This window comes from Alosa pseudoharengus, unplaced genomic scaffold, assembly GCF_046254945.1.
Source record: "Alosa pseudoharengus isolate Yale_2024_CS ecotype anadromous, Long Island Sound unplaced genomic scaffold, YU_APseudo_1.1 YU_APseudo_1.1_scf_14, whole genome shotgun sequence".
Taxonomy (NCBI): domain Eukaryota; kingdom Metazoa; phylum Chordata; class Actinopteri; order Clupeiformes; family Clupeidae; genus Alosa; species Alosa pseudoharengus.
The window spans coordinates 15,180,796-15,193,295 of NW_027468609.1; the positions used below are offsets into that span (position 1 = coordinate 15,180,796).

Consider the following 12,500-nt stretch of genomic DNA (forward strand, 5'->3'; position numbering starts at 1 on the left):
ACAGACCATCAGAACCTCCCGCTGAACAAAGAACCGTGTGTGTGGACTCGCACCCAACTGTCTCAGTAAGGGAGTGTGTGTGTGTGTGTGTGTCTCAGTAAGTTAGTGTGCGTGTGTGTGTGTGTGTCTCAGTAAGTTAGTGTGCGTGTGTTTGTCTCAGTAAGGGAGTGTGGAGGAAGCCCCTAGACTAATGGTCTAAAGTTCTACTAAGAACTTTCACTTGACAGCTAGAAATATTGCTTGGATAGAATCCTAAGAAGGGGTTCTACGTAGATGCCTTATGGGTTCCACTGAAACAGCCTGGATAGAATCCTTACAAGACGTTCTACGTAGATGTTTTACATGTTCCACCAAAACCCTCTGGATAGAATGTTCTACAGTACGTAGACGTGTTCTGGGTTCCACTGAAACCCTCTTCCATCATGTGGAGACCTGGACATGCTCTGGGCTGGGATTGTACTGAGCATGCTCAGTAGTGTAATGACCGAGAGGATGTGTGTTTCATGAGTGTATAGGGATGACGTCAGTGATAATGACCAGTAGGGATCACATCAGTTATAATGACCAGTAGGGATGACATCAGTGATAATGACCAGTAGGGATGACATCAGTTATAATGACCAGTAGAAATGACATCAGTTATAATGACCAGTAGAAATGACATCAGTTATAATGACCAGTAGGGATGACATCAGTTATAATGACCAGTAGGGATGACATCAGTTATAATGACAAGGCAGGGATATCAGTGATAATGACCAGTAGGGATGACATCAGTTATAGTGACCAGCACGGATATCAGTTATAATGACCAGTAGGGATGACATCAGTTAAAATGACCCGCAGGGACATCAGTGATAGTGACCACAAGCCAGTGAGTGCGCTGAGGAATGAGTCTGTCCACTCACCGGTAACCGTTTTGGTCTTGCCACCTGAAGAGCCTTTGGAGCAGTCGGACAGCTCGCTCTCCAGCTCCCCCTTGTGGCTCTTGGCGGTGGAGGCCAGCTTCTCCTCGTCGGTGGCATGGCGGACCCGGTGGGTGATCTCGGGCACCTGGCTCTCCTCAGAACCCTCCTCCTGATGGGTCGCACAGCACAACAACAAAACAGAGATGGAATAACATCCTGGTTACAGGCAGGCTTGTGCAAAATTCCAGAATTTAATTGAAACTGGCTCTTAAATTCCAATTCAATTCTTGAATTTCACTTGCATTTCAATTGAGGTAGCAAACAGGAAGCAGAATTGCAATTCGAATTGTGCACAACCCTGGTTACAGGAGGGTCAGGAATAGGGTTCAGGTCCTAATTACGCTTCAGGCCACATGGTTTGTCATCCTGACCATTATATACACAAACAAATTCATATTCAACTAAGAATAAACTAAAATGGCCCCAGCTGTGGCACAACTGGCTGGGGCACCTGCACCATACGCCGGCGACCCGGGTTTGATTCCCGCCCCGTGGTCCTTTCCGGATCCCACCCCGACTCTCTCTCCCATTCACTTCCTGTCACTCTCCACTGTCCTGTCATTAAAAGGCATAAAAAAAAGAATAAACTAAAACGTATTCATCTAGAGGATTAACTAACACATATCCAGAAAATATGGGATCCGTTGATGTTGTATTTTGTGGGGCTTAACACTCTCCTCTCAGATAATACACAGCCCTAACGGATCTGCAGTTGCAGTATGTGGGTGGTGTTGGGCAGGGCAGGGCAGGGCCCCCCCCCCCCCCCCCCCCGCCCCTGTTTCCCTCTGTCTTCCGACTGATCAGGCGGCCATCAAACCCTGAGGGATAACACACATGTAGGGAGCACTCCATCTGCTTCAACAGGGAATGTGTGTGTGTGTGTGTGTGTGTGTGTGTGTGTGTGTGTGTGTGTGTGTGTGTGTGTGTGTGTGTGTGTGTGTGTCTGAAATAGGTTGTTTTTGCATGTGTGTGTGTGTGTTTGTGTGTCTCTGTGTGTGTGTGTGTGTGTGTGTGTGTGTGTCTGAAAATAGGTTGTTTTTGCATGTGTGTGTGTTTGTTTGTGTGAGTTGTCTGCATGCTTCCTTGCAGGTCCATCCACAAGTGCATCCATGTGACACAAATATCGATGCATACACTGTATGCAAATACATCCTCTCTGTCTGTCTCACTCATGTGTGTCTTCCTGTGTGTGTGTGTGTGTGTGTGTGTGTGTGTGCATGTGTGTGTGTGTGTGTGTGTGTATGTATGTGTGTGTGTGTGTGTGTGTGTGTGTGTGTGTGTGTGTGTGTATGTGTGTCTGTGTGTGTGTGTGTGTGTGTGTGTGTGTGTGTGTGTGTGTGTGTGTGTGTGTGTGTGTGTCTCCTCCAGGGCTGCTCCCACGGTGTGTGTGTGCACGAGGCAGAGCCACACTCTGAGGCACGTGAGCTCAGCTGAGTCACATGACCTGGACTAGCTGCCAGAAACAGCCACAGTTCTGCTGTGTGTGTGTGTGTGTGTGTGTGTGTGTGTGTGTGTGTGTGTTTGTGTGTGTGTGTGTGTGTCTGTGTGTGTGTGTGTGTGTGTGTGTGTGTGTGTGTGTGTGTATGCGCTATGCTGAGTCATATAAACAGTCTCTCCATCTATCTCACCTATCTCTCCATCTCTCATCTGTTTGTCTCCCCCAATCTTCTACGCTCTCCTGAACTGTGTGTGTGTGTGTGTTTGTGTGTGTGCTCTGCTGTATCTTATTGTGTGTGTGCTCTGCTGTGTGTGTGTGTGTGTGTGTGTGTGTGTGTGTGTGTGTGTGTGTGCTCTGCTGTATCTTATTGTGTGTGTGCTCTGCTGTGTGTGTGTGTGTGTGTGTGTGTGTGTGTGTGTGTGTGTGTGTGTGTGTGTGTGTGTATGTGTGTCTCCTCCAGGGCTGCTCCCACGGGTGCTCTGCTGTATCTTATTGTGTGTGTGCTCTGCTGTGTGCGTGCGTGTGTGTGTGTGTGTGTGTGTGTGTGTGTGTGTGTGTGTGTGTGTGTGTGTGAGTATGTCTTCAGCACTGCATTGCTTGTAATCCAGTGCATTGAGCGGCTGCTGCTGCACTGATCCACTCTTTGGGAAGCGGACGTGAGTGTGTGTGTGCGTGTGTGTGTGTGTTTAAAGGGGGGGGGGGGCTGTTGCTGAGTCACAGTATCAGCAGCAGCAGTGCATGATGGGAGCTGGTCTGAGCTGACTGCTGCACTGCTCCACTGCGTCACCCCCTTTTCATCCACATGGACCAGCGCTCTCTCTCTCTGTCCTCCTTCTCTCTCCCTCTCTGTCCTCCTTCTCTCATTCTCTCTCTCTCTCCTCCCTCCTCTCTAATCTCTCTCAGCCTCTCCTTCTCTATCACTGTTGAGTTCTATCTCTTTCCTTTTCTCTGTCTCCCTCTATCTGTCTATTTCCTCTGTCCTCTCACAGACTCATTCTCTCTCTATCTCTCCCTCTCTCTCTCTTTTCTGCACCATGCACTCCTTCCCTCTCTCTCTCTCAGTGTTTGTATGTGTGTGTGTGTGTGTGTGTGTGTGTGTGTGTGTGTGTGTGTGTGTGTGTGTGTGTTTGTATGTATGTGTGTGTGTGTGTGTGATGTGTGTGTGATGTGTGTGTGTGTGTGTGTGTGTGTGTGTGTGTGTGTGTTCATACACACACCAATTTAAGTAATCCCTTACCTGATTGCACACATCCAGGACCAAGGCCTGATTATCATACTTCTTCACTTTGCATGAGTTCCTGGAGGGGTGAAGGCAAAAGCCAAAGTCATTACATTTGCTTGGAAACAGATATAGAATTCAGTCAAAACATAATATGCTAGTATTCTCTGCTGAGTCCAATATTGTTCTGAATGAATGTTTTCTAATGCTACTCTATACTGATGATGTGATGCTGTTCTGAATGATCAATATTTCCTATTGCTACTCTTTACTCATAGGAAACAGTAAGTGCAAATCACTGGTCATTTGGAGATGTATGATCAATTGCATGTTGTGCAGCAACCTCCCTTAATGACATTCAGGAGTGGCGCTGAGACTCTGAGCGCTCTGTATAAAATCATTAACTACTGCCCTAAGGGACGAGGCAATCAATTCTATACAGAAACACATCCACAAATCAAATCAAAACAAAAACGATGGCCTGCTTTAACCCCCCCCCCCCCCCCTCTTCTCTCCTAACATGGTGCAGCCCTGTTGGATTTCAAGCGGTAACCCAGTTTCAGAAGCCATGCCATGAGAGCGACAGATAGGCAGAGGAAGAGCAAGATGGAGGGAGGGATGGAGAGAGAGAAGCGTAAGGAGAGGAGAGACGGAGTACTTACAACAGAAAACAGAGAAACTGGACTTGCTCTGTGGTCCTGATGAAGAGACAACACAGGAAGGCAAGCAGAGCACGGGAGAGAGAGAAAGAGAGAGAGAGAGAGAGAGAGAGAGAGGGAGGGAGAAGTAGAGAGAGAGGGAGAGAGGAAGGGAGAAAGAGAGAGAGAGAAATAAGAGATATAGAGAGAGGAAGTGGAAGAGAGCAAGAGCAAAGGGATGGATGGACCATTAGATGTTAGAGAAAGAGGAGTATGAGAGGAGAAAGAGAAGAGGGAGGGAGGGAAGAAAGAAACAAGAAGAGGTGTGTGAGTGTGTGAGCTCAACAGCGCAGCACACACTAGCTAGTTAGGAGTTAGTCTGAGGGAGGAGATGGACACACTAGCTAGTTAGGAGTTAGTCTGAGGGAGGAGATGGACACACTAGCTAGTTAGGAGTTAGTCTGAGGGAGGAGATGGACACACTAGCTAGTTAGGAGTTAGTCTGAGGGAGGAGATGGACACACTAGCTAGTTAGGAGTTAGTCTGAGGGAGGAGATGGACACACTAGCAGCAGTTAGGAGTTAGTCTGAGGGAGGAGATGGACACACTAGCAGCAGTTAGGAGTTAGTCTGAGGGAGGAGATGGACACACTAGCAGCAGTTAGGAGTTAGTCTGAGGGAGGAGATGGAAGACTTTTGCCAGAGCCCTGCTGGCCACAGGGGGAGGAAAATGAAGCAGGGCGCCTCCCGCAACCCCCCCCCCAGCAGAACTGGGCCACAGAGCGATAAATAAAATCCCTCAGCTGCACCCTCAGCTCTTTGGGAATGCAAGACTTCTCAGAAGGACTGGCTGTTTCTCCACAGGGGAAAAAGTTCAGGGAACAGAAGCCGTTTGATTAAAAACGCCGAGACAGTAAGTCAAACATACTCCATCATTTCCACCATCTTTCCATCCAGGAGGGATTAGCAGCAGTGACCACAGTTATGTGTGGTATGTTGCATGTGTGGTCAACAACACATGGCTTCAGATTGGATGGGAGATCAGTGGAGGAGAATCTGTTCATATCCCCTCATAAACACAAAACAGTCATGAAGGACAAGCACAGACAGCAGAGAGACGAAGCCAAACACAACTACACCACACAGATGGAGAACATGCTGATGTAGCAAACGGGCTTAGGATGGGACGGACACACTCACGTGATAATCCTGTCTTTGCTCTTCTTCGGAGACTGACGTGCTTTCCTGTCCTCCTCTAGGGGGCAGTCTAGTTTCGCTTTGGCCGGCTTCTCTGCTAGCCGGTCCGTGTCGGACAGGTCACCGGCGCCCCCTAGTGTCTTGGAGGGCTTAAAGGGGTCCACAGAGTCATCGAAATTGTCCGGGTCGAAGGTGTAGCCGCCCTTGGGGAGCACGGGGGAGCTGTTCATCTTGGCGCCCCCACCGAAGGGGTTGAAGTTGGGGTCGTCCCACTGGCTGGGGTTGAAGCTGTACGAGGTTTTGGGAATGGGGATGTCGTCCAGGTTTTGGGGTGCAGTGGACCCAACGGCTGACGCTGGCGCCAGTTGAGAGGACGAGGAGTCTGTGGCGGGTTCCGCAGCGACAGGTTCCGTCACTTTCGACCTGGATTTCCTGGATGAGGGCAACTTACTCACCGGCTTCTTACCCAGCTTCCTTGGCGGAGCCTTCTTCGGCTCGCTGTCACTCAAGCCAAACTCCATTTTTACTGGCTGAGCGTCCTGTGGGGCCACCTCAGAGGGCTCGGCTTCTGGCTCTGATTGGCTAACCGTGGCACAGGGGGGTTGGGAGCTCTGCAGTTTGGACCCTCCACTTTTGAAAGGGTCGAAGTTCTCGTCGCAGAGCTCCGGGTCAAAGGCGTAGTCAGCCTGAGGAGCTGGCGGTTCATCGTCCACTTCAGAAGGGTCCGGGGCATTATGGGAGGTCCTCATCTTCAGAGATGGGGGTCTGGCTTTGCGTGACCTGGGCTGTGATTTCGTGGAGCCTTTGGCCAGGAGTCCATTACACAGCTCATCACTCCTCTCCAGTGCCCCTTCACCATCAGAACCCATGGGAGGTTCTACCGGCTCCACCACCATGGTGTGATTCTGGGTCAAGGGCTGTTCCACCTCAGCAGAACCGTCCAGCAGGCCCGAGAGAGCAGAACCAGCCGGTGGAACCGAAAGAGGCTCATCCTTCTTGGAGTTCTGATTCTGGTCCAGACGGGCCTTCGGAACCTCAGCAGTGCCCTGGGTCATCTGCCCCTCATCCTCCAGTGAAGGATCTGATGGACACAAAACAGAGTTGGGGTTACAGAACAGTCAGGACAAGCGTGTGTGTGCTTAAACATGGTCAGAGTATGGGAAACCACTCAACTTACGAGAGAGAGAGAGAAAGAGAGAGAGAGAGAGAAAGAGAGGGAAAGGGAGAGAGAGAGAGAAAGAACGCTATTACTACCCTTTTTTCTTTTTTCATTCTTTCATTACTCTTAAATCCATATTAATGTAAAGTTGATACTTAACATGTTATCCCTGTAGCTTTGGCAACAATGACTTTATTCATTCATGCCAATAAAGCCCCATTTGATTTGATTTGATTATTTGATTTGATTAGAGAGAGACAGACAGTGAGAGAGAGAGACAAAGAGAGAGAGAGAGAGAGAGAGAGAGAGAAAGAGAGAGAGAAAGAAAGACAGGGTGAGAGAGAAAGAAAGAGGGTGAGAGAGACAGAGAGAGAGAGAGAGAGAGGGAGTGAGACAAAGAGAGAGGAAGAGAAGGCATAAATTGGAGAGGAAGGGACTAAAGCACGGAAAGTAAACACACTTCCAAAAGGCTAACCTTTACAGGAGAGAACAGACTGCTTCACGCTCGCCAATCAAATTTGTATTTTATTCACGCCTGCCGATCCAGATCCAGTCCTCGCCATGACCTTTAATGTCACCCTCCATTCTTGTGATTCTAAGTATTTTTTACGTCATAATACATAACTGGACCCTTACAATGGACGCATTCTGTTGCTTCCTCGTCTGAAAAGACAACATCCTTTGTATTGTTTGGCCTTAACGTCTTTCAAGGCAAAACCTCCCTTGAAAGTCGTGGCCAGGATATCGCATCATTCAGGATGTCCACCCTGTTCAACAATAGCCCTTTCAGTCCACTTGCCTCAAGACATCAGAATCTCGCACTGAGCTCGAGCTCTGTCATCGCTATTCCTCATGGCTAAAGCATGTGACGACGGCGTGAGAGAGAACAGGCCTGGTGAAGCTAACGTATGCTGGACTAGAGATCGGTCAGGGGCCAGTACAACCATTAAACCCGTTTCTTCAGATGTTGCACACGACGTGAATGCCAATAGCGGCTGTCATCGTCGGAGTTTTTGCAGTGCAGCTTGTTGCTAGGTGACAGGAGAAGACTGGGTCTATTTATACACCAGTAAAGAGCTATGTTCTGTGTCGGAGATTTCATAGCGCCTCTCGCTAATTCCTTTTCTAAATATTTACAGATGAAGAGTGTCTCCAATGGCCACATATCTGCTCTGTTATGATGGTCAGTTGTGTGATGCGTGGCTGTGTGGACCGGACTCTGTTATGATGGTCAGTTGTGTGATGCGTGGCTGTGTGGACCGGACTCTGTTATGATGGTCAGTTGTGTGATGCGTGGCTGTGTGGACCGGACTCATGAGGTGTTAACGAACGAGCAACGGAGCAAATGTAAGTGGGTATTGAGACACAAACACAACACACACGCGCACACACACACACATACTGTACACACACATACAGTATGCATGCACACATATACACACACACACACACACGCACGCACACACACTCACACACACACTCACACATATATGCATGCACACACACACGCACACACACACACACACACACACACACAGAGCAAATGTCAGTGGGCACTGAGACACGTCAGTGGGCATAGTGGTGCACAGAGCTTGCAGCATGTACGAAAATGCCAGTGGGATTCACAACACGTGAATCTCAAACCCTTCCAGAGTGCTCTTCTCTCAATCTCATTCTCTCTCTTTCTCTCAGTGTCTCCCTCTGACTTTCTCTCTCTTTCACACACACACACACACACACACACACACACATATATACACACACGTACACACGCACAAATGCACACACATGCGCACACACACACACATACTTTCTCTCTCTCTCTGTTTCTGTCTCTCTAATTAACCTCTGACTTTCTCTCCCTCTCTTTTTTCACCCATCTCTTTTTACATCCTTTCCCTCTCTCTTTCTCTCCCCTCCATAATTACACCCCCTCCCCTCGCCAAGCTTAAGTACTGTAAGTGCAGGATAACATCAAGGGTACCTTTCACAGCCTTTGTCAGCATTTTGTGGTCTGCTTGGGCTATGCCTTCTTCTGCTGCGGTAAGGTTATGCTACTCGTTTTCAAGGCTGTGTTTAGACACAACATCCACACACACACATGGACACACACACACACACATATATATATATATACTCACACACATACACACACATACATTGTAAGTCTACTCCCTTTGAAGTCTGTTGTGCTTTGCATTCATAAGGAACACAAAACAAATTTGAGTCCTTGGTGAACTCTCGCTGCGACCACAGCACTTGGTCTCGGCCAACAAAGAGAGATAACTCATCTCCGCTCTGCTCCAGTATTTAGACTTGGGGAGCAGAACGGCTGGTTCTCCTCCCTGGAGGCTCTTATCCAGGCTGCCAGTCTCCATACACAGTGCCACTGCAAAGGAACATTTCCATTTAAAGTCACCCACTGTTACAGCAACACAAACACGATGATGCCTCAGCCCTGACCATTCCCCTCAAGGCTACCAAACAAGTTCACAACAAAAGAGCCAACAAGGCTACCAAACATGTTCACAGCACAAAGCCTAAACAAGGCTAACAAACATGTCCAAAACTCAAAGCCTCATCAAGGCTAACAAACATGTCCAAAACTCAAAGCCTCATCAAGGCTAACAAACATGTCCAAAACTCAAAGCCTCATCAAGGCTAACAAACATGTCCAAAACTCAAAGCCTCATCAAGGCTAACAAACATAAACACAAAACACTAACAAGGCCAACGAATATATCCTATATACACAAAGCCTAAAAAAAGACAACATGATGTTCTCTGAAGCATGCTGTTGGTTACATAACAACAACAAACAACAGGCACAGTGACTAATGCAAGAATCATGTGTGTGGGTGTGTGTGTGTGTGTGTGCTTGTGGCGGGCGTTGATGAGATGGAATGATGTGTGTGTATGTGTGTGTGTGGCGGGCGCTGATGAGATGGAATGATGTGTGTTTATGTAGGGGCGCTGATGAGATGAGATGCCGCCATGTTGGGCTGTGTTTACATCCGTCTTCACACAGGTCAGATGAGGCTGGGTGTCACGCTAAAATGAATCCCGATGTAGCACGCCTTCACACAGTTCAGAGGAAGCTTGGTGTCACGCTAAAATGACTCCCCATGTAGCACGCCTTCACAGAGCTCAGAAGGAGCTCTGTGTCTCGCTGAAATGATTCCTCTGGTCCGCCGCTCGCTCTGCGTATCTTTCTCACAGCACAGACAGACAGTAAGGGCAGTCACGCTCCTGACTCTGCTGTCTCTTTATGTAACACAGATCCAGAGAAGCAGCTGACCACACCACTCAGTGACCACAACACGGCCCCTCTAACAGACACGGCACCAGACTCTCACACACACACACAAAAGAACAGGACAAGTAATCAGATGAAATGGACTAAATTTAACGTGGCCTTAACGTGCGGCATGTTCTCTAGCACGCCACGCCCAGGAGCCACAGGACTGTGAGAGCCCGATCGCTGAGGGCAGTTTGTTCCGTCCTGGCCGTTTCTGGGCGTCTGGCACACACATCGTTGGCACAGGCGCTCTGCTGATGCCGAGCCGTGGCGAAGCAGGGGGGTTATTTTGGAGGGGCAAAGAGCCACATTGTTTGCAGTCTGTTTTGTTGGCACAACTGAGAGCTTTCATCATGAAGCACACTGACGTCACCCTCAAATGAAGTGGCAGGATTATCCTTAATTACACACATAACTGTACAGAGAAGAGATCAAGGCTCACCAAGCACAGAGATAACATGAAATCGGATCTGTGTTCTGTAACTCCATGATAATGACTGTTGCCATGCAACTGTGTGTGGTGCCTGTGGATGTTCCATTCTATTCATGCGTGTGGTGCTTGTGGAGGTTCCATTATATTCATGTTGGAACATGAGAGCGGAATAATCTGATGTGGAAATAAACTAGGCAGATAGGAATTCGGTCCTCATCTGACCTTGAACTGACCCCGATCTGGCCCCAATCCCATTCCAATATGGCAGGCCAGTGGGCTGTTGAGATGAACTCTGCTCAAGCTGACCTCTCTGCACAGACGGAGCTCCAAGGCCTTTATTAGGTCTCACCATCTGCGGCTGTCTTTCTCTCTGGCCGTGACACGTATCCTCTCTCCGTCCACCGCGGCTATTCCAGCACTCCTCCGCCCACTCTCTCTCTCTCTCTGTCCCCCCGTCTGCCTGACTGAGGGCGAAATACCTGACACAGCATAATGGTATGTCCTGGAGTGTTCTGTGGTTCGAGGTTTGGAGAATAAATTACAACTGTACATTAAGAGGGAGTTTTGTGTGTGTGTGTGTGTGTGTGTGTGTGTGTGTGTGTGTGTGTGTGTGTGTGTGTGTGTGTGTGTGTGTGTGTGTGTGTGTGTGTGTCTGTGAGAGAGAGAGAGAGAGAGAGAGAGAGAGAGAGGGAGAGCGAAAGAGTGAAAAAGTGTTACAGAGTGAGACAGAGAGAGAGAGAAGACAAACAAAAAGGGTGAAGTAGAGAGAGAGAGAGAAACAGAGAGAAGGAGACAAAGAGAGAGACAGAGAAAGATAGGAAGAGAGATAGAGAGAAAGAGACAAAGAGAGAAAGAGACAGAAAGAGACGGGAGCGACAGAAAGGAGCGAATGGTCCGTGATCATGTGACGTGACTCCCCTGAGTCCTCTGACCTCCCTATTGACGACTCAAAGCCAAGAGGAGCGACGCTTTTGTTTGCAACCCCCCCCCCCACACACACACACACACACACACACACACCACCACACACCCCCCGAATTCCAAGCTCGAGGTCGTTCCCACACCCGCCAGAGGCCTTTCTGGGTGACACTGTCCCTCCCTCTCTTCCTCCCTCTCTCTCTCACTCTCTCTCTGCCTCCCTCCCTCCCTCTCTCACACTAATCGCCTCATCTATTAACTCTCTTTCTCACCAAAAAAACTCCAGTCTCTCTCTGTGTCACCATAATACCTGACCAAATGATCAGTGAGTGATTCTAACTGTCTCTCATTCTCATTTAAACCAGCTCAGCACCACTTCCCTTCACATTACTGTTAGTGTAACCATTTCTTTCTGCTGTGCTGCATCTAATCGGCTAAGTGCAGATGGAATTAATCACCCAGATTCCCTCTGCTGATCATCATGCTAATACAACTTATCTACTGAGTGATGTCATCCCATAAAGTCTGATTAGTGCAGTTTGCTCCACAGGTCTGAATTATGTACTTTGGCTCTGGCTGTTCTAAGTCCCCAGCATTTTGTCACTGTGCTCAGAGCCCTGAGATTGGTGTTTGTACTCAGAGCCCTATGATTGGTCTTTGTACTCAGAGCCCTGTGATTGGTCCCTGTACTCAGAGCCCTGTAATTGGTCCCTGTACTCAAAGCCCTGTGATTGATTGGTCCTTGTACTCATAGCCCTGTGATTGGTCCCTGTACTCAGAGCCCTGTGATTGGTCCCTGTACTCAGAGCCCTGTGATTGGTCACTGTACTCAGAGCCCTGTGATTGGTCACTGTTGTGAGCTGGTCACTAAGCAGTGTCTCTCCTCCCCTGTGACACAGTGGCTGTTTCTCTCCCTCAGAACACAAACAGAGAGCTGAGCCAAGCTGCCCTCCTCAGTGTTCCCCTGGCATGTCTCCATTTAACCCTTTGAGGTTCGGCCAGCACCGAGGCATCCATCCCAGCTCTCCCCTCCTCTCCTCTCCCCTCCCCTCCTCTCCTCTCCTCTCCCCTCCTCTCCTCTCCTCTCCTCTGCTCATTTAAGTGGGGCTTCATTTGGAAGCTTTATGGAGGTGCTGCAACTGTTGTTTACGGCTTTTTACGAGGTTTTAATGGGCAGATAAATACCTGAGGTGCAGAAGCAGACAAGGAGGAGGAGGAGGAGGAGGAGGATGT

The 12,500-nt window shown here is 48.8% G+C and overlaps 1 protein-coding gene across 5 annotated transcripts in view; it reads right to left on the reverse strand.

The window, feature by feature from the left end:
- The window catches only part of tacc1 (transforming, acidic coiled-coil containing protein 1), a 53,451-nt gene that overhangs the window by 11,822 nt on the left and 29,129 nt on the right, over window positions 1-12,500 (reverse strand). For all 5 annotated transcript variants that reach the window (XM_076283949.1, XM_076283948.1, XM_076283950.1 and 2 more), the window contains exons 3-5: window positions 5,463-6,540; window positions 3,644-3,704; window positions 909-1,077 (exon numbers count right to left, since the gene is read on the reverse strand). In XM_076283949.1, coding sequence (XP_076140064.1) covers window positions 909-1,077; window positions 3,644-3,704; window positions 5,463-6,540 — 1,308 coding nt within the window. The remainder of the gene's footprint in view (window positions 1-908; window positions 1,078-3,643; window positions 3,705-5,462; window positions 6,541-12,500) is intronic.